The sequence below is a fragment of the Bemisia tabaci genome, unplaced genomic scaffold, assembly GCF_918797505.1.
Source record: "Bemisia tabaci unplaced genomic scaffold, PGI_BMITA_v3".
In the NCBI taxonomy this organism is placed as follows: domain Eukaryota; kingdom Metazoa; phylum Arthropoda; class Insecta; order Hemiptera; family Aleyrodidae; genus Bemisia; species Bemisia tabaci.
In genome coordinates, this window is record NW_027311734.1 from 144516 (window position 1) to 168306 (window position 23791).

The window sequence follows — 23791 nt, forward strand, 5'->3', positions numbered from 1 at the left end:
TCTGACTGACTATACTTCCGCAGCCGAACCTCAAGTTTTCGGATGCGCAATACGAAAACTTTAAAGGTCCATATGACCTTAACTTTGGACCCCTTGCACGAAGTTTTTTTCTCCGTGTATGTCTCGCCTCGAAAATTTTTGCATCTTATCCATATTTGAATTTAGGAACTTTTCATCTCCTCAGCGCGTGGATGACACTTAGGATGTTGCATAGATGCGCGATAGGAATGTTTGCCTTTTTTCCGAATTTAAGCCTAGAAATTTTTATCTTCCACTATTTTTTCCACCTCCGATCTCTATGCGTGCGGAGAAAACCGTAAACCTAGGTAAAATTACGATTTGCCCGGGCCTATTATAAAACTCCAGGTCAAATTGGAATGAGGAACTTGCGGGTGTCTGAAATTTGATGAAATTTCATTATGTATGGAAACTAATGAGTCCGCCGCGAACATGCGAGGATATCCTCTATTTATATATTAAGCAATCGTGAGAGGAATAATGACGAAGTAATCCGATCTACTATAAGAAATGTAGTTAAAATGGAAATTCAGCTCCATGACATCTGACAGTGGTAAATCTCATTTTTAAAGCTGTTTTTCTCCAATTTCCTTTATTAGAACAAATCATTGTGAGAAATGTTATAACTTGTACAATGTAAACTTGGTTTATTGAGCGCTTTCAAATGAGACATTTTCTTGAGTGTTTTGAGCATTACTATACTTGAAAAGCCAACCTGTTCAATGATCATGGACAAAGCTCGATATAACATCTTACCAGGCGTTTGAGTCACTGAAGACGACACTTACCTTTTGAGAATAGATAGGTTGCTCGTATTACAGGGTGATTTTTTTTTTTTTTTTTTTTTTTTTTTTTTTTTTTTTTTTTTTTAATTTCATAGATTAGTAACGAAAAAGCAATGCTAACCAAGGAAATAGTATCAATTTGCGAAAAATGTTTTTTTTTTTTAACTTTTCAAAGAAAAAAAGAATTAACTCGCTGTATGTGTGTGCATTAACCAATTCATTTGTCACTGGGTCATAATTTATCATCTGCTAACTAAGTCAATTTAAGAAATCCAGCCTCTTTACTTCATGTGTATATATACTTTTTTTGAAAACCTCCAGTGAACTTTTCACAACTTTTACGTGTAAGAGCTACATTCGGTAAGATAGAGAGAGAGAAAGAGATTCACTTTCTTGAGAAACACAACATCAAAAAACTCGTACAACATCAAATCATCGATAATGTCAAGGCAGTAATGTAATTGTAAAAATCTTAAAATATTCAGTTTAAGATGTTTTTCTTTGGGAATGATATTTTGTGAAGCGTGCATTCGTCCGTCACAGCCCCCTAAATTTCGTTTCTTTTTCACGCTTCTATCTTTCCTCCGGTATTTTTCCTAGCTAAGTTTCTTCTTCACCTCCTTCTCTTTTACATTTTTTTGTCCTCACGCCAGAGAGAGCTTCTTTTTACTATCACTCAAGCTGTTTTAATGGCTGATTTTATTTTGTGAGCCTTCTTTATGTTTTGATTCGTGTTCCCGCGGTCGTGGCAAGTTCATGGTTCAATAAACCTAGATTTACGATTCTCCGCGTGGAGATAAATGAGTAAATAAAAATAAACAAAATACAGGACGGGGAAGTAAATGTCCCGGTAGGTGAATGCCTCGAATCCGAGACTCTAAGCCGGCTGACAGTCGTTTTCATTTTATTTCCACCGCCTCTTCTCGGCGTTTTTTAAAACAATTATTCAGAAAATATTTTACGCTCCTCCGAAAAAGGGATGGCGGCGAAATCAAAACTATATTTTGAGGATCGTAAACTCCCAAGGACGCAAGATACTATAAAAAAGGAGTGTCAATAATGATGAGGTGGGCTAAATTCTTGGGCATATTTAGCCACGACATTTTTGTTGGTGATGAAAGCTCCTTTAAACAACCTTCTCATTTATAGATCAGATGAAAATCTTCTCTTTACTTTACCAGGCTCACTTTTTGGAGGCAAGTAAGTAAGAATAATTGGCCTTGAATTATTACTCTTCAATTTTCGGGTATCTAGTGATCTGTGATGTATCACAAAAAACAGCCATTTGTATCAAAATTATACAGATTATGCACACAAAAAATCCAACGTTGTCACGTACGCAATGAATGTTCACTCAGCATAAAGGAGGAATGAAAGATGAATACCGTAAGATTCATATTTAATATTTCACCTATCAAACCCTAGACTGTCTCATCTACCATCTAATTTTAGGTTTCAGAATATTTTTCAGGGCTGCCATTTTAATTGGGGACTCCAAAACTGAAAACACGGCAACCCTGCTAATGTATTTGCTCCCTATCTTCGCATGGAGAGTTTGTCTTGATGTAGACGTGAACTCAAAGGATAGCGTGGGATATCCCCTCTATTTTGGCCTCAACTTGAGAGCTTTTTTTAAGCTTGGGAGTTGATTTCAGAGAAAACCAGTGGCACCATCGTGTTTTTCGCAAACTTGTACATTAGAATCAATAGTCAAATCGCAAATTCCTCACACATGCAACATCTTTATTTAAGGTATGATCTCTAACACTTTTTTTTCGCGGAGTGCAACTTTCGACCGTTCTTTTTACACCACGCAAACTGTCGCCTCGGGGTCTTTAAATCACTCTGTCTCCTCATCGAACAAACCGAAAAAACAAGACTCGGCAGCCAGCCCGTTGACAAAAATCCCGTAAATTTCAGACGAATCCTTCGAAAAATCCGGACAGCCTGAGATTGTGATCTATGAATGGAACTAGGGCCGTGGACGGGGCATCCAGTCAAGGTGTCCTGCTAATTTTCAAGCGTATCCGTGCGGGAATGTGACCAAAATATCACCCTTCCTGGGCCCAGGCGCCAGGCATCAGCGCCATGCCAACTTCCGTCCTATTTTTATTGACGATCTCCGGGCCTCGGGCAGTTCCTACACCCTCCGCTCGGGTCATCTGTCCGCAATTCCGCAGATTTCACGGTCGCCCAACCCAGGAAAAAGGCAGAAAGTGTTTCCGCAGCACCTTCGCCGCTCTCACTTTCCGCGTGTTAGTAATTAAGCAGAAAATCCGGAGTCTTCTTTCTAAAAATGAGTCAGAATTATAGAGGAAGAAGAAAAGGTGAGGTCTCCACTGCCGTGCTAAAGAAGAACGCCGTATGAACCTACAGGCGTTGCCAAATTTCTTCCGATAAAACGCAAATTTCCTGGTGAACTTATGAAGATTTTTCTCCCATTTTTTCAGATGATTTTGTTTGCAATTTCATCTAAAGTTGCTGAAAATTTCAAAGAAAAATATTCATAACTTTCCTCAAAAATAAGCATTTTATTAAAGGAAATTTGGCACTCCCGAATGTTCATACGGCGTCTTCCCTAGCACGGCAGTCTACGAGACGTTTTGCGGGATTTGCGCCAAGGAAAAATCTCACTTGCAAAGTCGGAATAAAAATTGAGTTAGTCGACACTAATTATAGTACCAAGCAGAGTCCTTGTCCCTCTTGCTTTCTTGGTAAACTTTTGAATATTTTTCTTCCAATTTCCAGATAAATTTGTTTGCAATTTCACCTAAAATTCCTGAAAATTTCAAGGAAACATATTCATAACTTTCCTCAAGAATAAACATTTTATTGAAGGAAATTTCGAAACTCTCAAATGTTCATACGGCTTTTTTCCTTAGCACGGCAGTTGCGGAGTCTTAGGAGCAACTCAGAGCGAAGAATAAGACAATTTTTATTTATTTATTTTTTTTTTTTTTTTTAACGGGAGAGAAGCCCAGATGTGCGAACTTGGAGCAAATCCCATGAAATGTATCATGGAGATAAGGACTGATAGGGAGTTGTAGCTTTTTTAGCTATGTGAAATTATTGGGTACATCTTTAAACGCAAAAAAATCTCAGCAACGGCGAATCACCTTTTGAAAAGAATGCCTAAAATTTAAACTAATTCACTGACAACTATCGCAAAAAATGACTGTGTATAACATTTAAGCTGATTCTCGTGTGTCTGTCTAGTGACGTCAGTGGATGTGGGTCCTTAACTCGAAATCACTTTTTTTTCTCTTTTACTCTTTTTTCTTTTTTTTCTTTTTTTCTGTGAGTGAAAATGACATTCAAAGGTGAAGTCAGTGGTGTGGGAATTTTAGCTTTTTTATGATACTAGGCTCTGACTTTTTGATACTGGTCTGGCCGATTCCTGTTTTTTGACCCGAGGTTTCCTAAAATTCGATGGAATTTAAAAATGGACCCAGACCTGCAGACTCGAGGGCATTTTACGCAAAAAATTGAAGCAAAGAAAAACATCTTCCTCCTCAGAAATCTTTTTTCTCCTTTAATTTTCTCAGCCCTTTTTTAATTTTTTGACTTATACTCGCACGTCACCAATGACGCGCAGCTTTAGATAAAAACTATCGGAGGACGCAGTAAAAGCTCCAAGTAAGTAAAATGTCTGGGATTCACAATGCGCCGAATTACTTTTAACTAATGAAAAAAACTTTGCACAAACTTTTTTTTTTGGCCGAGAAACTGTCGAATTTTCAAGGTTTTATTCAAGCTGCAAAAACTCGTGTCTAGTAGTATAAAAGGAGTCGTATTAAATACGACCTTTTGGCGACAAAACATTTTCAGTTTTCAAATAGTTTCAAGGATACTGGGTCAAAATTTTGAGCCATAATTTTTAATTTCAATCGGGGGGCTGCCCCCTGCATGACCTCTTCACGGTCCAACCCCCAATGCGCTTTGCGCTTCAGACGTTATGTTGTTGTTTTATACATTTATTTATAGGGGGTGGAGGAAGAGATCAGAAGGTGCCAATTGCCTGATGATCTCTGGGAGGATAGGGGGCAATGGCAATTGGGCGTTTCAGAGCGCGAAGCTGCACTAAAAGCGGCTTTATGTATGTATTTATAGGATGCCATAACACGTTACTCTTATGATTTTATATTAGAGGGTAAACCAATATTATAAACTTTTGAATTGAATCGTTCCCATTGCTAAAAACAGGGCCTGCAATCTTAAATAAATCTTTTCTCGAATTCTCCATTTCTTCGCTTCAAACTTCGCTTCAACCCGAAGAGTCGATACTCGGAAATTGGTGGGTGATCACTGGAAAAAAAACACATTGGTTGGATCTAGAGTCCAGACTCTTAAAAACATCGACAAGAGAAAGTACTCTTGATTCAATCGGATTTAAGCTTAAACCAAGAACCAAGCCTCTTAATTTGAGCGGATTTCCTTTTGATTTAAGCTGAAATCTGATTAAATTAAGAGTATTTTTTCTTGTCAATGTTTTCAAGAGTCTGGACCCTACATCCAATGTGTTTTTTTTTTTTTCCAGTAATCTTGCACCAAATTAACCCGTCCAACCTGTGTTCTGCTCGTCCTACTCGTTACTTTTTCCACCTCCAGGGTTCTTTGCCTAACTATATCCCATATTTTATATTTCTTTCCAAGTAGGTCAGTAAACGCACTTCCGGATCTGGCGCACTATATATCTTTCCCGGCGACCGCGGAGGCTTCTCCTCGTGGTTGTTTTGACTTTGGGGGTCGGGCCGGTCGGGGGTTGGTGCCAGGGCCTGGGCAAAGGACAAAGGGCGACGGCAAACAAGGCCAAATCACCAGGGAGACGCGCTGTCCAAGTCCCAACTCGGAACAGACGGAGGTTCCAGACTCTTGTTTAGATAACCGGAAGAAACCTCTTGTTTTACAACGTTCGGGGCGCCTGTGTCTCCTGGGTCCTGAGTCTGGCGCTCGTGTGTGTGAGCCCTGTCGAGTGCGTGGAACTCCCTATTCTGCCGCGCTAAGGAAGAACGCCGTATGAGAATTCGACAGTTGCCAAATTTCCCTTGTTAAAACATGTATTTTTGACGGAATTCATGCACATTTCCCCCTAAAATTATCAGATATTTAAAATTAAATTGCGTCACAAATTGTCTGAAATTTTTGAAAAAAAATATTCACAATTTTCTCAGTAAATTCGGGTTTTATCGAAGGAAATTTGGCAATATCTGAAGGCTCATACGGCGTTCTTCCTCAGCACGGCAGTATTTGTCCGTGGCATGCCAGTGGGGCGCAGCGTGAGGTACTTTTGAAATATATCGATTGATCGCCCATTTAAACCCAAAGAAAAGGATCGATAGACAGGGTGTTAGGGGGTGGACACTGTAGTAATCGATTCTTTACGACAGTTTCAAATGGGAAAATGTCGATAGATCGATCACTCACGCTTCACCATCGTGGCATGCGGCCTCAAGAAAGGAGGGTTGAGACTTTGGTCAAGTTTCATTCATCATGAAATAAACTGAGTTTTGCTTTGGCGAGTGGCTTTTTCCAAAAGTTGGCAACGTTGCCATTTTACTCGTTTGAATGTATGAAAAATAATCGGAAATTTTGAAGCAGCCTATTTCTTTCAGAATCGATTTTTTTTCAAATGGATTTTATATTTTTTACCAAACCCTGAAAGTCAACATTCTAAAACTCTAAAGTAATTGCCTTACTCTAACAATTTCTTTACTTCTACCTTTGAAATTTTACTATTCCATGAACGTAAATGTAAGTTTTTTTTTACAAGAGAGAAATGTTCGTCTGAGTTTGGTATTTTTAACCTGTAACCGGAGAGAGGAGTATTAAGGAAAAGTAAAAAGTAATAAGTATAACATATAACTATATTCAAATCAGATTTGGAAGATTGGGTAAACCATTACAGAAGAGAATTATCATTGAGTAATTTCTCTCTCCCTACGATTGTGATTTAGGAGGCAAATGCTCTTAAACATAACCGCGCGCAATTTTTCTCCATGATGTTTTTTTAAAAAAAATAATCGACAGTTTTAACAATGCTTGGGGCGGTTTCAACCCCCTTTGGCCCAATAATTTTCCGGCAAAATGAAGGGCAAGTATGACCATTGGATCAAATGAAAATATTTACCCCGCTCTACCCTCCCTTCTCTTTAATTTTTCCTCTAAAATAATTTTCTACGTATAATTTTTGGGCAAATTTCTCCTTTAAGTCTCGAAAACATTTTGATAAGTAACTCACCACCGTCAAAAATTTGCTGACCACGCCTTTCGTCGACAAGCGATCAGTTCGATTCATTACTCTGAGCCATTTAAGTTTCCAAAGTTGCATTTCCTGTCCTACTTACATTCTGAGATCTGTCGATTCTGTTTTCATGATGATTGCGGCCATCGATGGAAAAATATACTGAGTAGCCCAAATTTTCGTAGGTCTCCTCGAGGGTGAAAAACGTAAATCGGGGAGTTGGGTCGTGTAGCGACTAACGTGAGGGTGACAACCCTTTGTCTTGTTCTGAGGAAAAAATCGCACGAGCCTTCAGATTTTGCTGAATTTCCCATGGCAAATCACGAATTTTCGGGAAAATTGGTAAGTATTCGCCAATTTTCTTTCAGTTCGTCTGAGAATTTTGTTCGTAATTTGATCAAAAGTGTCTGAAAGTTTCAAAAAAAACATTCATAACTTTTTTCGATAATAAATATGTCCTAAGAGGAAATTTGGCAACATTCGAAGACTCATACGGCATTTTTCCAGAGCACGACAGTGGTTATTTTTAACGCTATGCGCTCTACTATTTTTGAAGTAGCCCACGTAATGTTTCATCTGTGGCGACCGCATCTGATTGTTGGGATGCGGACTATGCGAGCACAGAGAATGTATTCAATAAACTCGTTCCAAAATACTCCTGCTCTGTTACGGCCTTTGGGCGGAGTCTGCAGGGCACCGGCCCCGCATGAGGGGGGGCCGATGCAGAGGAGGGGACTCCTCACGCTGTCCCTCCTTGTGGCCTCCCTGAGGTGCCGCCGCGCCACTTATCCTTTTTTTCTCCTTGTATCTATCTTTCTTTTTTTTTATTAATATCCTTCTATTTCAGGACCGCAAGAGGGCTTCATTGCTGCCGCGCCATGGTAAAACCCGCGTAACATCAAGGGGAACCTGATGTAGATATGCTGTTCTTACTTAATCGTACAATTCGTCGTTTCCCTCCCGAAAGGAATTCAGTGGCGTGGCGTGAATTGCGGCCATTTAAACCTATGGGAAAGTATCGATTATTAAGGTGTTTCGCTGCGAACACCCTGTTTATCGATCTTTTTCCATAGTTTTAAACGGCATAACAATCGATATATCGCAAAGGACGCCACGCCACTGGAAAGGATGTAACTACATTTCAACGTTACCGAATTTCCTCTTGTAAATTCAATTTTTACCAAGAGAGACTTGAATATTTCTAACTGAAAAATGCACCAATTTTTCTTCTGCGATCATGGTTTAAATCAGGAAAGTTTTTCCCATGAATTTCATCGGTACATTCTCGTGAAAAAATGAGTTGTTTGAGTCAATTTTGCACCCTTTGAAGAGAATCCTGTTCTCTCGTCCGAAAAACTACTAATTCCAAAAGATGAGCAGGGTTAAGAAATCCTCACAAATTTTTGTATTGCTTCAGACCCATCTGACCCATCCTGTTACATCGTATTATCTCTCGGCTTCCAACTCCTTGCATCTCCTTTATTCCGCGCTACGTAAAAATCACAACGTGCGGCTAAAATCGCTAAAGTATGAAGAATGCCAGTCATGAAGGTAACATTATCGCCATGAATGACACAGCCACTTCATTTATAAAGTTGTTTCAATTATCATTCAACCTCACTATTCTAATACTATTTTAAAAAATATGGCTCTAATATTTAGCCTTGGTCTTCAGAACATGAACTCAAAATTAGTAACAAACATCCACTGTATAGTTTTTTAAACCATTAGTTCATAAATTTGCCTGTGAATGGCAAAGTATCACTCCTGTAATCTTTGAAATCGTTTCTCCAAAACTTAGAGGGACTAATAAAAGAGGATGATCTAACTTTGTTTGAATACGGAAAGAAAAAGAGAACTTAAAGTTTTGAATCTCTGATCCAATACATGAGACAAAATATATTGCAGCTGAAATCGGTGTTACAAGACCAAAGTCAATATTCCATACATAAATATGGCGCTCTGAATACGTTGCATGTTTTGAAGAGGATAAATTTGCTCCTTTATCGACAAACTAATTTTTGAAGTCTTGAAAATCAAATGAATGGAGAGCACACACACATCAACGGTTGGGTTTAGTTGGGTCACGCAACTATTCGAGCATGGGCGTAGCCATTTTGCATACACATTTGATTGAAGGCGAATCATTGTTGTGGCACCGCTTACTGAGCAACTATTAAGCGTGCGATAATGAACTAACCGATTCGCGCTCTCTATCTTTCTTTTTCTTTCTTCAATAATGCACCTTGTGACTTCTGTTGCATGAGGTTTACCAGTAAATAATGTGAAATTCATTGTTGAATCTCGTGCACCGTCAGAGGAAAATTTCTCGAACGTTTTCTTAAAATAAAAAAAAAAAAAAAAAAAAAAAAAAAAATTATAACCGTGTTTAGGACCTGCAATCTATTAAAGGTTTCAAAACTCATGAGGAGGTTTTATGATGAAAATACGGAGTGCGGGGCCCTCTCATTATTTTTACGGATTTCCCACTAGAAATCACGCAATACTGATGACAATTCCTTTCCTCCTCCTCAATGCTAAAATTCCTCTGATTAGTCATTTAGCGTTGCTGTGTTTTGAAGAATGAATGATGTAAATGTCCCGTTTTGAGTAACAAAACTGAAAATGTATTAATTCCTTTGATCATTTGTTTGAGGGTTGAATTCAAAAGTCGTTCCGTACCAATTTGCCTTAGAGCTTCAACCCCTTTAACGCTACGTAAAGATAGTCTACACACGTCTACACCTCTCTAATTTACACAGAGCGTTATAATGATTAATGTAGGTTGGCGCTTATGAATGTGATATACCTGAGATTCTCTTCTGCTCACGCATATGCTTTGAAACTTTAAAGTCGTAATTACGAGCCACGCAGAGATAAGACTTTTTTACTCCAGATTCGGACGGTTTAAACTCGACAATTCTGGTATATACATCTGGATTCACGGACGACTAACATTTTTTGTGTGGTCTGTGTTCATGTCAATCAGATCCACAAAGGTTTTTTTTTAGCTTACCAACACGTCCTAAAAATTTTCTCTCGCGTTCTTTTCAGTCTCAAATATACCTTCTTTCGCCTCTTGTTAGGAAAGCACGCGAGAAATATTTTGAATGATTTTGGCTTGTTCTTCTTCTTCTTATTTTCTTTTTTTCTTCATTTGTCATAACATTCGGCTCAAAAAAAGAGATTAATGAAGTACTACTTTTGGCAAAACACCTGCATAGCTATACGGCACTTCTACCACATGCAACCGAAAGAAGCCAAATCGTAATAAATAAACAAAAACAAAAAACAAACAAAAAAATAGAAATTGAGAAATTTTTTGAAAAAATGAAAAAATGGAAACATTAAAAAAACTACGTTACGATAACGGTATAAGTATAATTAGAACAATTATTAAAAAAATCGATAAAACTAATTGAAGAAGCAGAACAAAATCCTGGTAGAAAAAGAGGAGAAGAGGCAAAGCTAGCGACCGGAACAGCGGCCTCGAGCATAATAAATTTCGATCTCGTCCTTGAAAAAAATTCCAGTCCAAGACACAAAGAAAGACACCCGACCCGCGCCCCACACCCCGTCCGAAAAGAGCCCGGTTACAACGCTCGCAAATGTAAAACAAGACGCAAACGGGGGACCAACAATCAGGCCCTCGGCGGAGTGCAAAGGCACCAGCGACGGCACCTGACAGGGAAATCTTTCATCCCCCCTCTACCCCCCCCCCACCCCACCTGCGGCGCGCATCCCGCGGCATGACAGCGGTCACAGATTAGCATGACGGATAGGCCGGACACATGAGTGGCATTCGCGAAGCAAGACGACAGCATCTCGCGCTCCCCCGACAAAAAAGCTCAAGTCGCCCCTTCGATACCTGCCAAGCTCCGCAGGTATCCTCACATGCCGGGGCTCGGCCAGGAATGCACTTGCGCTCCTTGGCCGCGCATGCAGGCTCATAATGGCAGCAGTCAACGAGTGTCACAGCGTCGGGCGAGTGACAGGATGAAAAATAAATATGCGCCGCCCGCGGCCCGAAGCGAGGGGGGGGGGGGGGGGGGGAGAGAAAACCGCGCCGGAGAGGCGACGCGCAACTGAAAACTGAAAAGTAAAAAGGTCCTGTTTATCAAAGACTTGAATTATGAATATAAGCGATGAATATTCAAATACCGCAGCCGTCGGGGGTGAGGAGGAAGGACAGGGGGGGGGGGGGTGCCGGTGGAAAATGACAAAAAAAGAGAGCGCTGATCGAGCGTGCGGAGGCAGACGCTGCGGCTTCGGCGGAGGATCGGATCCGTGCGTAAAGCTCCTGGAGGGGGTGGGGCGGCGGCGGGGGGGGGGGAGGTATCGATCGGGGCGCCGGCCATTTTATTCGGCGGGGCCAATGGGGAGGCGCCGTGGGAGTGGTCTGCGGGCGCGAGGAGGGCTGGCGCGGCTGCGGCCCGGCCGTGCGCGGCAGTTGCCTGTGATCCGCAGCCTTGCGCGGTGTTGGTGAGTGCGGGCCCCGGTCGTTTTGGTGCGTCGAGTGTTTTTGTATGGTGGAGCAGGAGCGAGTCCTCTGGGCCGGAAGCCCCCAGTCCAACCCGAAGCCGAATCCCCCGAACGTGACCCGTTCGCCCCGAGCCGCGGCGCCGCGAGCCGCGAGTTTGCCCAGCGAGAGCCCAGCCGCCACCCTGGCCGCCGCCCAGGTCCACCACCGCCCCAGGGTGATCCCTTCCTTCGTGCCCCAACCGCGGACCATTAAAATCTCGCCGATTAAAACGGAACATGTTCACGAGGATATGACTATGACGGAGCTGTCACAAAGTAAGAACTAACTCACCATTGCATTTCTATTCGACTTCTAGTTCTGTCCCACTTCTTTCACCTCCCCCGTGTTTTTGCTCCCTACACTCTCAACTCTCAGTTCGTTTCGGCCAAGTCGCTCAGCACGAGAAAACGGGGACCGTCACTGATCTTGTTTGTGTCTCGGCACACTGTGGTGTAGTTCTTTTGCCACCTTTTCTGTGTTGACGCGCTCTTATTCCACGGCCACCATGCGAAATTTGCTCGGTAAGGACTTCTTACGGGTACTTACTTTTCTTCCTCCACTCTCAGAGATTTTTCAACGTAGTCACATGGAGAAAAAAGCAACTCAAGGGTTGAGTCTTGGATGGCAGTACCTAGATCTTGGGTAGGGATCAGCTCTACCCTCGCAGACTAGGCATCAATCCAGCCGGGGTTGCTGCATGACTACCCAAAATCTAGGTAACGCCATTTAGGTACCTGTATGAGTGTAAGTGTACCCCTCGGGTAAGTGTTTTTAGGGTGTTAAGAGAACTTTTTTTGGTGGAATGACACGCCCTCAAAGATGCTCGAAAAACTGGTTCAAAAATATTCATAATATTTACATTTTTATCTAGAGTGGCTTTAAGAATTTGTAGCCCCAACATTGGCTTCGTATCGAAAAATACACGTCAATCACCACACGAATAGAAACAACACAGCTCAACTCCCAAAAATTTCTGAGAGTGTAATCTGTGTAATCCTGAAACCGCACCTTTCTTCATATCACCTAGCTATTAGATCCGCAGTCTTTCCAAGCAGGATAATATTTTTGTTCCGATCAATAGGAGCATCCCCATTCGTTAATCGTCCTTCGTTTACAAAATAAACCGTTTGCACCGAGTCTAAAGGCACGAGTGGATTTCGAAGGTTTTGATAACAGAAAAATCACCTCAAGTGATTCTGTGGAGGTGTTATCTGCCGCCATTGTGCATCTAATTTTAAAAAGATACTAGTCACAGTTTTTATAAAATGTCTAAAAATGTTGAAAAAAAACCTAATCCAAAAAATTTCGTATCTGCGATTATTGCATAGGTATATTTTTCATGACTGATCACTATCTGTAGCCATAACTTGATACAAAGATCACGCATCTTATTTTAACAACATCACAAAAGAAAACTCTCGTTGATCCAATCCAAATAGAAAGTGTACTACAATGAATGTAGGTAAACTAAAACAAACTTTTAAATCAACGCGCCCGCGTGTAAACTTGCAATTTTCTTTATAGGTGTTCCTGCCATATTTCATTCATTTATTCGGCCATTTAACTGTTTAAATTTTTTTCTATTGATCTTTCGATTATATTCGTCATTTTTTATCAAAATCCATACGAATTTATCTAAAAACTACCATAGCAAAACACAATTAATTCCCAATTTCCTGGAACATGATCGAATAGGATATCAATTTCATTTCATATCAACTCTTCAATGTCAGCAATGAGCATCTTCACCTGTTAGACGGTTACCTGGAATTCTTTTTAAAGTGGCAAGCTGACAGTGACAGATAGAGAAAAGACAGAAGAAAATTGTCGGACCATACTAAATTTTGATCGGGATTATTGAAATGGAGTTCAAAACGAGGTAGTTTATCAGTTTGAGATTAACGAAGTGAGCATTTGAAAGAATTTTTAATTGTTATTCGTGACAATATATCGGAAATTCATTGTCATAGATGTATAGAAGGTTAGATAAGATAAAAAAAAAAAAAAAAAAAAAAAAAAATATCGGAAATTCATTGTCATAGATGTATAGAAGGTTAGATAAGATAAAAAAAAAAAAAAAAAAAAAAAAAAAAAAAAAAAAAAAAAACCACTGCGACCGTTTTACTACCTCAAATATGACGGTTTTTAGAACATAAATAACTTAATTGCAACTTACAGCTTAAAGGAATCCACAATTAAACAGGAAGAGAGGAAAAAATAAATAAAATGAGGGAGATATATACCATAAAGGTATCTTCTAAAATAATATGTGAAATTGCATAGTAAATTAGGTCTAAAAAAACGCTCAGAAAAATATGAATTTTCAATCGATACAAAAATAATGTGTAGATATTTAAACACGATCATTATAAGCATTCCGTAAAGATCATTGATGAAGGAAGAAACAGAGTCGGGAACAGAAAACAACCTAATTAAAAACAGATAAAAAATAATTTCAATAATAGAAATCACAAAGAAAAAACACAATACAATACGAGAAAGACAAATAAAAAAATTACCTTCCAGAGAGACTTTCGCACTTATTCCACTAAATATTTATCGGCTTTGCAAGATGATGTAACACGTATGAAATAATTTTGATAAATTTTGAATAGAAATGAAGTGATTACATGCCATGATATCATTTTGCTGTACTTACTTCTAGCTAAAACTAGAAATATCCGCGCTCTCACCTTGAATTTTGGGATTTTTTTTTCTCTCTCTCATTTTTATGCAAGAAAAATTGGTGCAATTCGTCTAGCGCGACCGTCTAATCCGTTTGTGATTATTTTTATCATTACCTTCATGACGTAATTCATCCTTACCGAATACTCTGGGTAATTTTAGAGTCTCAGATTAAAATGGTACCGCATTCAAAAGTAATTCCGTCAAGAAATTTATCAATTTCTTCTCATTAACCCATCTATAAAAGGAAACTTGCGGGAAAACTCTACTCACTTCCATTAAGAGAAAATTCAAAAACAAATAAATTTACACGTACTTACGTCCTTATGTATACAAAATAATTACGCAACATACTTTGTTTTCCATTATCAAAGTAAATTGCGGAGGATTATCGGCATACATTGAATTTCACTCGTATAGATTTTTATTTTATTATTATTATTCTAATGCTAGGTAGCTGAGACTGTTTCTGAAGTTATTGTTCGGTTTGAAAAATTCCTATGAAATCGCGTGTTTCCTAAAAATACCTGTACTAACTCACTCGTGTAAAGAGAGGGAGGGGAATGACTTTGTTTCTTATTATGTTTTTTAACTGTTTTTTTAAGGATACAATAATGCAGTAGAAAATCGATTCAGGGTCTTATTGACATCATACTTATCTCCAATATGCATATGCATGCATGTTTTGGATTTATAAACAAAATAAAACTTTCTTAAAGAGTAAAATTTAAAATTTATGTAATTTTTTTGAGTTTCAAAAATATTATGAAAGTATTTCCACCTCTTAGTGATAATGGGTAGTGAAAATAATTACATCCAATTTCGAATTACTTCAAAGGCAGTAGTATACGTCTAATTAAATTGCACAATGAGAAGTATTTTCCGACTCAGTATTGTAATTTGACAAGGAACCCATGAAACTTGCATACGCGTAAGTGGACATGAATCGGGAATAACCCTCTTGATATATATCAATGACAATAAAAAATGGTTACCTTTAGGAGCCAATTTTTAAGTCATAATTATATTGTCACAATGTAACTTGTACACCCTAATTTTGAAAGTTGCATATTTTAGAAAACCGGCTAATTGAAAAAAGGTGAAATTTGTGACCCTCGTCTAAGAAACAGCAATGTGCGAGATCTTTCGTGCGAGCTATTTTAAAGTCGAAATAAGGATTACGTGGTAGATTTTAAAATTTTGATGTTCAGAAAATTAGACAGCCCTACCGTTAACAAGTAGTTCTACTCATTTTTGATCATCAGATCAGTTTTTCAGGTTTTTTTTTTTTCTTTGTAATTTTGTTTATAATAAGAAATGTATTTCTTAATGGTCTGAAACGTGAGGCTGAATTTTAAATGCGTAAAAACTTGCAATGCGTTGAGAAAAATTAAAGTAAGGTTTTAGTATTACTCGGATAGAAGCAAAGCACATTGGAGTTTTTTTCAAATTTGTAATCCCCTTTCCTTTCCTGAGAATAACCTAATGGCAACTTAATTCAGAGAATTTACTGCTTTTCGAAATATACTAATGATTTCCTCATTTTATGGTAGAAGGTTGTCATGCGTACAAAAAACGGTATTACATTTTTGAAAAAGAAGAAAAGAAACACAAACTAATCTGAAACATGCCTCGAGGTTTTTTATTATCTTTCCTTTCAGAAAAAAAATTTAAAAGCTCGTTTTTAGCGAAATATTTCGAGTTAAACGTTCATTTGTGTCATGAACTTCCAGGTAATTTTTAAAATATAAAATCGTTTCCTCGAAACGTCAAAATTGTCACTGTACCGTTTCGAATACCGTATGACCCTCTTCAGTCCTACATGCTTGTTCAAAGCGACTGCAAATCCGGGTTTGTTCTGTAAAAATCGGAGCACTACAACTGTGCTTTCCTCATACTCTGCTGGGTGTCATGACAGTTTCATATTTGTTTCCAACTTTTTGCGCGATTTTTCTGAGGACCGCGGACTTCACACGTGTTTTTCAATCATGAACCAGCATCAGTTTCCTAGAGATCTAGCTCAAATTGAAATTCCGCGAGACCTCATTTTTTACCATCACACACTTGTTGGTTTCAGCCTTGCTCCGCTTCAGTGATGCGCTTCAATGATCGATTATCGATTTTTCCCTATTTGAAGCTGTGGTTAAGAATCGATTATTAAGGTGTTCGTTGCGAACACCCTGTCTATCGATTGTTTTCGGTAGGTTTAAATGACAGATCAAGCGATTTATCGTAAATCTCGCCACGCCACTGCAGGCTCCGCTTAAACTCTTCCACGTGGCACCGCGAAATATATATATTTCCCGCCATGATCTTTAAATTAATCCCAGCAAAAACTGAAATGCATCCTATTGAAACGGAATAAAAACTATTGAGGAATGATATTGACTCTTTCGAGACGTAGCCTCTCTCCCTTTCCCCGTCCTCGCGTTTGAAAGAGATAGGAAAAAACTAAAATAATACAATTCGCTACCAGTGTTTGCAGTTTAAACGATGAATTTGAAGACTTTCTATTTTTTAAATGAAATGTCGCTTGTATTCTGTTGAAAATAAAACTCTTTGCATGCGGTGACAGAGAGAGGTAGGAAATGTTTTTTTCCTAGACTCTTGAACTGTTTAACGAGGGGGTCCCAGATCGTTAATTAAAATGAATCGGATGTAAACTGAAGTCAAAAATCTGGGCCACAAGGTAAGATTGCTTTGCGGTGTCGTTTGCCGCTTGTACCCTCACCGCCACTACTGCACCCAGGGTTGTCAAATTTATTTTCATTGTGATAAAATGAACTTCCCTAGAGGTGATTTCATGTTATCTAAATGAACGAAAGCCGCCAGACACTACGATGCGCATCCGGTATCTTTAAAAAACTAGAATGTATTTAAAATGTATCGAAAAACAGTTCATAGCGTGTAGCAGCATAATTACAAGGTATTGTGATGACAACGTTTTAAGGTTTTTTTTTTGTAAAATTCTACCAAAAATTAGAGAAACCTCATTTGAGCAGTGCATGCAAAAGCGATAAATATATCTACGGTCAAACTTTCGAACCACGTATCTCGTTTGCATCGTTTAAAAATCTCCGCTTCTCATTTATTTCTCAACTGGAGAACAAACTAACATCATTCCTCGACGTTCTCTTGGAATTTGCTTTGCACTGAGAAGAAAAATCACGGAAATTTTCACGAGTTATGACGTTCAGTTGTTCTTCATGTAAACAATAAAGTATGAGAGGGAGTAAGCAACTTTGCAAACCGAGATACGTGGTTTGGGACTTTCATCATCGATGTACAGCGATAAGTTTCTTTTCAGTAGTTATTTGTATGTAACTACAGAAATCAAAACATGACAATGACGATTTTTGTGCGGAGGTACGCATTTAACCAGTGGCCTATTTTGACTGAAATTTTGCAGGAAATAGAATTGACAAAATTAGGGGAGTTTGAAATTTATGCAAATATGTTATGACATAGTTTCAATGTTTGACATAGACCAGGAAACGTCCACCGAGTAGCTATAGATCTCTTTTTTCGAATTTTATCCCTCGATAAATTATGTCATATTTAAACCTAATAATTTTGACTCTATATTTTTGTTCTCTCATTGAAGTCTCTAGGTATAGTTGATAAATAAATTATATGAAGATACCTCAATCTCAAATTTCTAGAAGGAAGCAGAGGTTCCTGGATATTTTTACAATATTATGTATAATATAATTTTCACAATGTAATAACATTTTTCTAAACCGGACAACCTGTGTGAAGAAACGCAATTCTATACAAAGGTTACAAAATTGTCAGAAATTCAAACAAATTAATTTTTTTACAACAATAAGACTGTACAATTTCCGTCTAATATGTATCTGATTCTCTCGCAAGCAGGAAACAAATTATTGGAATTTTCAGTTACGAATTTCAAACAGTACCCTGATGAAAGTGCAATTTGCGAGGAGAAAGTATGCAACGATGAAATTTAGTTTAGTTTTCTCGTCTAGAAAATGACGACATAACCAACAATTTGAAGACAGTTATAAAAAAAGGAGAATAACATTTAAAAAAAAAAAAAAAAGACTGCATTTTGCAATTTGGAACTATAAATTCTGGCTCATCTGTAAAAATATTTATGCGCATAGGGAAACTAATGACACATACGTTGTTTTTAAATCGGGCCAGAATTTATAGTTCCAAATTACAAAACGCAGTTCAAATAGAAAATAAATATTTTTTAAAAAAATTAAAAACAAATATTTTCTTTTACAAAATGAACAGAATTTTTGAATTATAAAAATTTTAAATAACTTAGAAATAAATTTTAAAAAGATGGAAAAATAATTTAAAAATCATAATGAAAATTAAGAGCCGAAAATCACAATCTGGCTGGGCTGGAGGACGCGCGGGCGGGCACTAAGGCCGGCGGAGCAGCGTCGTCATACCGCATGCACTGACCGCCGCGCCGCGCCGCTCGGAGGTGTTCTGTTCACGAGTCACAACTCCCAAACGGTCCCATAAAACGCCGAAGATCCTTACCGGACAGCGGGCATGGGGCATTGTAGTGGTCCATTTACATTTTACATCCTATAAACAAACGCCGGAATTATTTAAACGTCCAATTAACATTTAGTCGTTAGATCAACAGGAGTTCGATTCCAATTCGGATTCGAATTCGGCATTGGAACACGAGGCCTTGCTCCAACGCAGCCTCCCTTTGTTTGCTCCGATTCCGGCGACCCACGCCGGATTAGTAGAGCAAATGGACTTATCCATGCTAAAATCAACTATGTGCATGGGGTTTGCGTGCATCATAGTTCTTTTTAGCATAAATAGGTCCAAATGTTCTTTCCTAAAATATCCCGCTTGCGTCTTATTCAATTTCATCGTCGATAATCGTCAAGATGATGGGAATTTCGCTTCCCTCCCTCTTGCTGAATTTTGTATATTTGTTCAGTTTTTCTCGCAGCTAAGACAAAATACACGGGGAAAAGTGTTAGATGTTATCCGTTTTAATTGTGAGACTACCCTAACTTGTTGGATGATTTGGATATTTCCAATTAATCGTTGTAGTAACGCGACTCAAGTTGGGGCAATACCGCAACATTTGGGTTAGCAGCCTAATTGATGATGATACTATAGTACAATTAATTGGAAATGTCCATATCATCCAACAACCGCGTACTGTTTTTTCTCCTTATATAGCAGCGTTGCATAGATTTTTTTAATATTACGGGATGAAATTGTTAATATTCTCATTTAAAAATCACGCGAATTTTCGTTCTTTGTCAAATTTTGTTCTAGAGACCCTCTGCCCCAAGTTTTATGATTTTAGGAGCTATCGGCTTGCAATAACTTGCAGATAAGCCCGCTATCTTTAAATTTCCAAAATTTGAGACACAGAGAGGGGTCTTTTGAAGGTACGAAGTATGTCCTCCAGAAGTTGAGCCGTGTAGCGACCAAGGGGCGCAACTCATCGTATGTACTATTCATAAATTCCTCAGATTCTAAAGCAGTCGGATGTTCTGATCAAATGTTGATTGCGAGGGCGTTATGACACCAGAAGCTAGCGGCAAGTCTCTGGGTTTTCCTCGCCATGCTCAACAGTGGCGTGGCGTGCTTTGCGATACATCGATTGTTATGCCATTTAAACCTGTAGAATAGGATCGATGAACAGGGTGTTCGCAGCGAACACCATAATAATCGATTCTTTACCATAGGTTTAAATGGCATAACAATCGATGTATCGCAATTCACGCCACGCCACTGATTTTCACGCGCGGCCTCATTTCTGGACCGAGTAGCTCCGACTCATCTCCCTAATGTCTCGCTCAAATATTTTGAATTTACTCGCGGAGTTAGCACCTAGGTGTCATGCCACTGTCCGCCCCTGAAACTCAACGTTGTCGAATGTCGAACAGACCGACGCCCACGCTTGAAAACAATAACCGGTAAACTTTACTGAATGTTTGATTTATTTTGGTAGTTGGTTCTCTATCGGATTTAGATGAGCCAGAAAGTGTGGTCCTGAATCGCGGACTGCAGTGACATTCATACCTGTATAATTTTTCCTCGCTTCACCTTATCAACTACTATGATAGTGCAGTTTAAAATAAAGCAAATTAAAGAAGGTTTCAATGTCATACCTTTCTTCAGAGAGCCACTGAATCATGTGCCATGGCCCAGTGTTTGGAATATTTGTCTTAACTTTTCTCATAAACGATGAAAAATGTGAGATTTCTTTTCGAATCTTTTTCAAAGTTCTGCTCATGCTAAGAGTATCAAGTCTGTCCTCTCAAATCAGATATTTTACCTCCGAATACGGCCAGAGGAAAGGTACCTCATTCAATGCACGGTGGAGAGAAGTTAAAGCAATAATGAAATAAAATGTGTCCGAAGAATTGGACTATAATAGTATGAAATGAATTATTTCATATAAAAGCTCTTAGAGGCATACGCATTGTCTTTATGTTACACATTTACAAATAAGGGAATAAATTTAAGAATTGGTTTTCCTTATTTTTTGTCAACCGGATGGCAAATTCTTTTAAATAATAAAATAAATAAGTTTAATTAAAAATGACGACATGGAGAAAGTCGAGTGCACTCTTAAAATATACTCTTTAGCCGAAGAGAATTTCTTTCGTTAGCCGCCATTTTAAATCGGTTTCAAGAAGAAACGCCAAATACAGAACTCCTAAAGCAGAGGGGATGAGAACGTCTCGGCTCGGAACGCTGCTCTACCGGGGACGTTGGGAACTCGAGGTAAAGCTCGAGAGGGCGAAATCGCAGAACGAACTTGGAAAGTTGTACACGAAGTGTCAATGAAACGAACTCTTGCGGCTGCTCCTCCTCCCTAACCACCCCTCACTTCCACCCCTCGAAGCTTTCCGTCTTGGGGGTTTTCAGCGCGAGCGCGTTTCTTTCCCGGACGCCAGCCCCACGATCTCCTTTCCGCAACCCCTTTTTCCCCCGCGTTTGGAGCAGTGGGCATGAGATGCTGCTTTTTGGCTGCGTCCTGTTCCTTTTGTTTCGAGCTTGAAGTGATGCCCGACCGATTTTCTACCGATCGGTCAGTGATATCTCTTAATATCTTATCGTTCTAAAATAAAGTATAGAGTATTCTCTTACCCATATTCAGTAGCGTTTCGTTCGATTGATCGATTTCTTTTGATGTTTCACCCTAATATTTAGTAGCGTTTCGTTGGATTGATTGATTCTTTTGATGTTGCAATCCATAAATGATGAATGTTCAGTTCATGAAACTGCAATGAAGAGCAAAACTTTCCATGAGAAATAAAACATTGACTATGCAAGGTAACGGGTGAATTTCTAACCACTCGCTTTTCCATTAAGTGAGAAAAGAATAGAGATGGCAACAGCAATTTTGGAGTGTCCAGATGCTACATGAATGCACGTGGATAAGCAAATGAATAAATTAGAGAAAAAAAACAGAAAATCATTCCATGATGAGCTGAATTACTACGAACCAAGAAGAACGATTCCTTCCTCCATTTCTGTAATTAGTAGGTTTGCCAAACTCAAAAATACTAATCGCAGAAACCGCAAGCAAGAGTTAGAGATTTGAAAACCGTCAAAGTATTTTTAGACTTCGAAACAACATGATAAATAATCAATATTTGATCAACTATTAAAAAAATATCAATTATTTCATATCAATTTAAATATTAACGCCATATCGTCATCTAAAGTTTCGCGTGAAAACTATCCTCATTTCACAATGATCCTTGCTTTGAAACAAGGATATACCCCCCCTGCCAAAAAATATAATCCCTTTCATATATTTTATATTAAAATTAATTAAATGATGAAAATTCAACCTCAATTTTATACATAGAGTTGGAATATAAAATTACGTGTTTTTATTTTCCCTCGCTAAGATCGTCGTCTTGGAAGCACCCAGAGTTGAAAAAAAAAAAAAAAAAAAAAAAAAAAAAAAAAAAAAAAAAAAAAAAAAAAAAAAAAAAAATCTAAACCCAAAACACGATGGTGATGTCACGTTTTCACCGCGAGTGATACCCTCTTGCCTGGGTCTCATCTCAAGCCGTCAGGGTTAAATTTATTTGTAGAGGCTCGAGTTGTGAGTCCTGAGGATCAAACACACGCACACGCACCCTCTCCCATATATATAAACGCGAACACACACACACTGGCGCAAACATAGGCCGCGGAGTGCGGCCCCGGATCTGAAGCCAGCGTGACGCACTCTTGGTGTGTGGTGTGCAGTGGACGGCGCGCGATGAGCGATGCCCGGTGCACGGTGCTCGGTTTCGGTGTTTGATGCCCCTCGAAAGATGACAGACTCGCTTCGAGTGGAGTGTCAACAAGCGTGTTTGTAAGCTCACAGACGGCTGTCCGCCATACAGCTATCAACTTCCTAGCGTTGCCAATAATCTCAGCCCGTTGAGCCCGAGCCCGTGCAGTTTTACCGCCCGATCTTGCAATATTTGAACGTATTCATGCTAAAAGGACCTTTGCGCAGTATCCAAAGTGTCTGTTGTTCACCGAGGCATAAATTAGGTCGTTTTACATTGGTCCAGCAAAATCGTGGATAGGTGGCATTCAAGATGAAATTACAAGATGCCATTCACCAGATGACCTCTGGGTCGATAGACAAGAGTGGCGATTAGGTGTCGCAGAGCGCCCGAGCGCGCTGTAAAAGCAACTTGAATGTATGTATACCTATGCGCATGGGGTTTACGTGTTACCTAGGTCCTATCAGTATGAATGCGTCCTTTGTGGACGAGAATGTGCCACAAACAATAAGCATGAATTGGACTGTACTTTGCAATTTGGAACGAAAGTTTTAGGCTCATCCATAAAAGCACCTGGCTGGAAAGGAAAACTTATGGCACGTATGCTGTTTCTAACAAGAGCTAGAAATTGTAATTCCTCATTGCAAAATGCGGTCCAATTGAAAGTCCTCGTTATATCGACCCCGGAACTGGATCTGTTGACTTCCTGTCATCATTCATTTTCTTATTTGAAACATATTCAACGGTATCATTCAAAAGCGACCCTGGTCTCTCTTCTCTGTAGGAAGGTAATACTGTAAATATTTTCAGCAATAGTGTAAAAATATTGTCCTTTCATGAAATAGAATTGGAGCGGAGATTTAGAAACACCGCAAACGCGCTATACGTTTTGGCAGTTTCACTGACGCCTCCTCGATATGTTTCAGTTTTCTATTCAAACTTTTGAGTAAAAAAAACGATTCACGCAATGGAAAGTTCTGCTGCATTTAACTTTACAAAATGTATCCACGTCAATGTAGGTAATGTAAAAAATGGGAATATATAAAAAACAGCATCCTAGACTGACTTTTATTGCTAGAGCAGTAGCGATTAGTTCTTACTTCAATTCACTCGGTGCAAACATCGTTTTTTCCGATATCTCTTTCTCTTTATCACTGCCTCGACGATCTTACCCTATTCTATTACTTTTATGACTCTATTGTTTCGTTGTCTACTGATTCTAAGCTGTTCATGCGCTCAAATTTTCACTCTACAGCTTATACAACTGTAATAATGAGAAAAG

At 39.0% G+C, this 23791-nt stretch overlaps 1 protein-coding gene across 3 annotated transcripts in view; it reads left to right on the plus strand.

Annotated features, from left to right (window-relative positions):
- Nucleotides 1-11481: 11481 nt before the first annotated feature.
- tup (LIM1_Isl and LIM2_Isl domain-containing protein tup) overlaps nucleotides 11482-23791 on the plus strand; it is an 84572-nt gene continuing 72262 nt past the window's right edge. For 2 of the 3 annotated variants that reach the window (XM_019052230.2, XM_019052233.2), the window contains exon 1: nucleotides 11482-11841. In XM_019052230.2, coding sequence (XP_018907775.2) covers nucleotides 11571-11841 — 271 coding nt within the window. In that variant the 5' untranslated portion in view covers nucleotides 11482-11570. Of the gene's footprint in view, nucleotides 12088-23791 lie in introns of all 3 variants that reach the window. The other variant, XM_019052234.2, reaches the window with a different exon arrangement.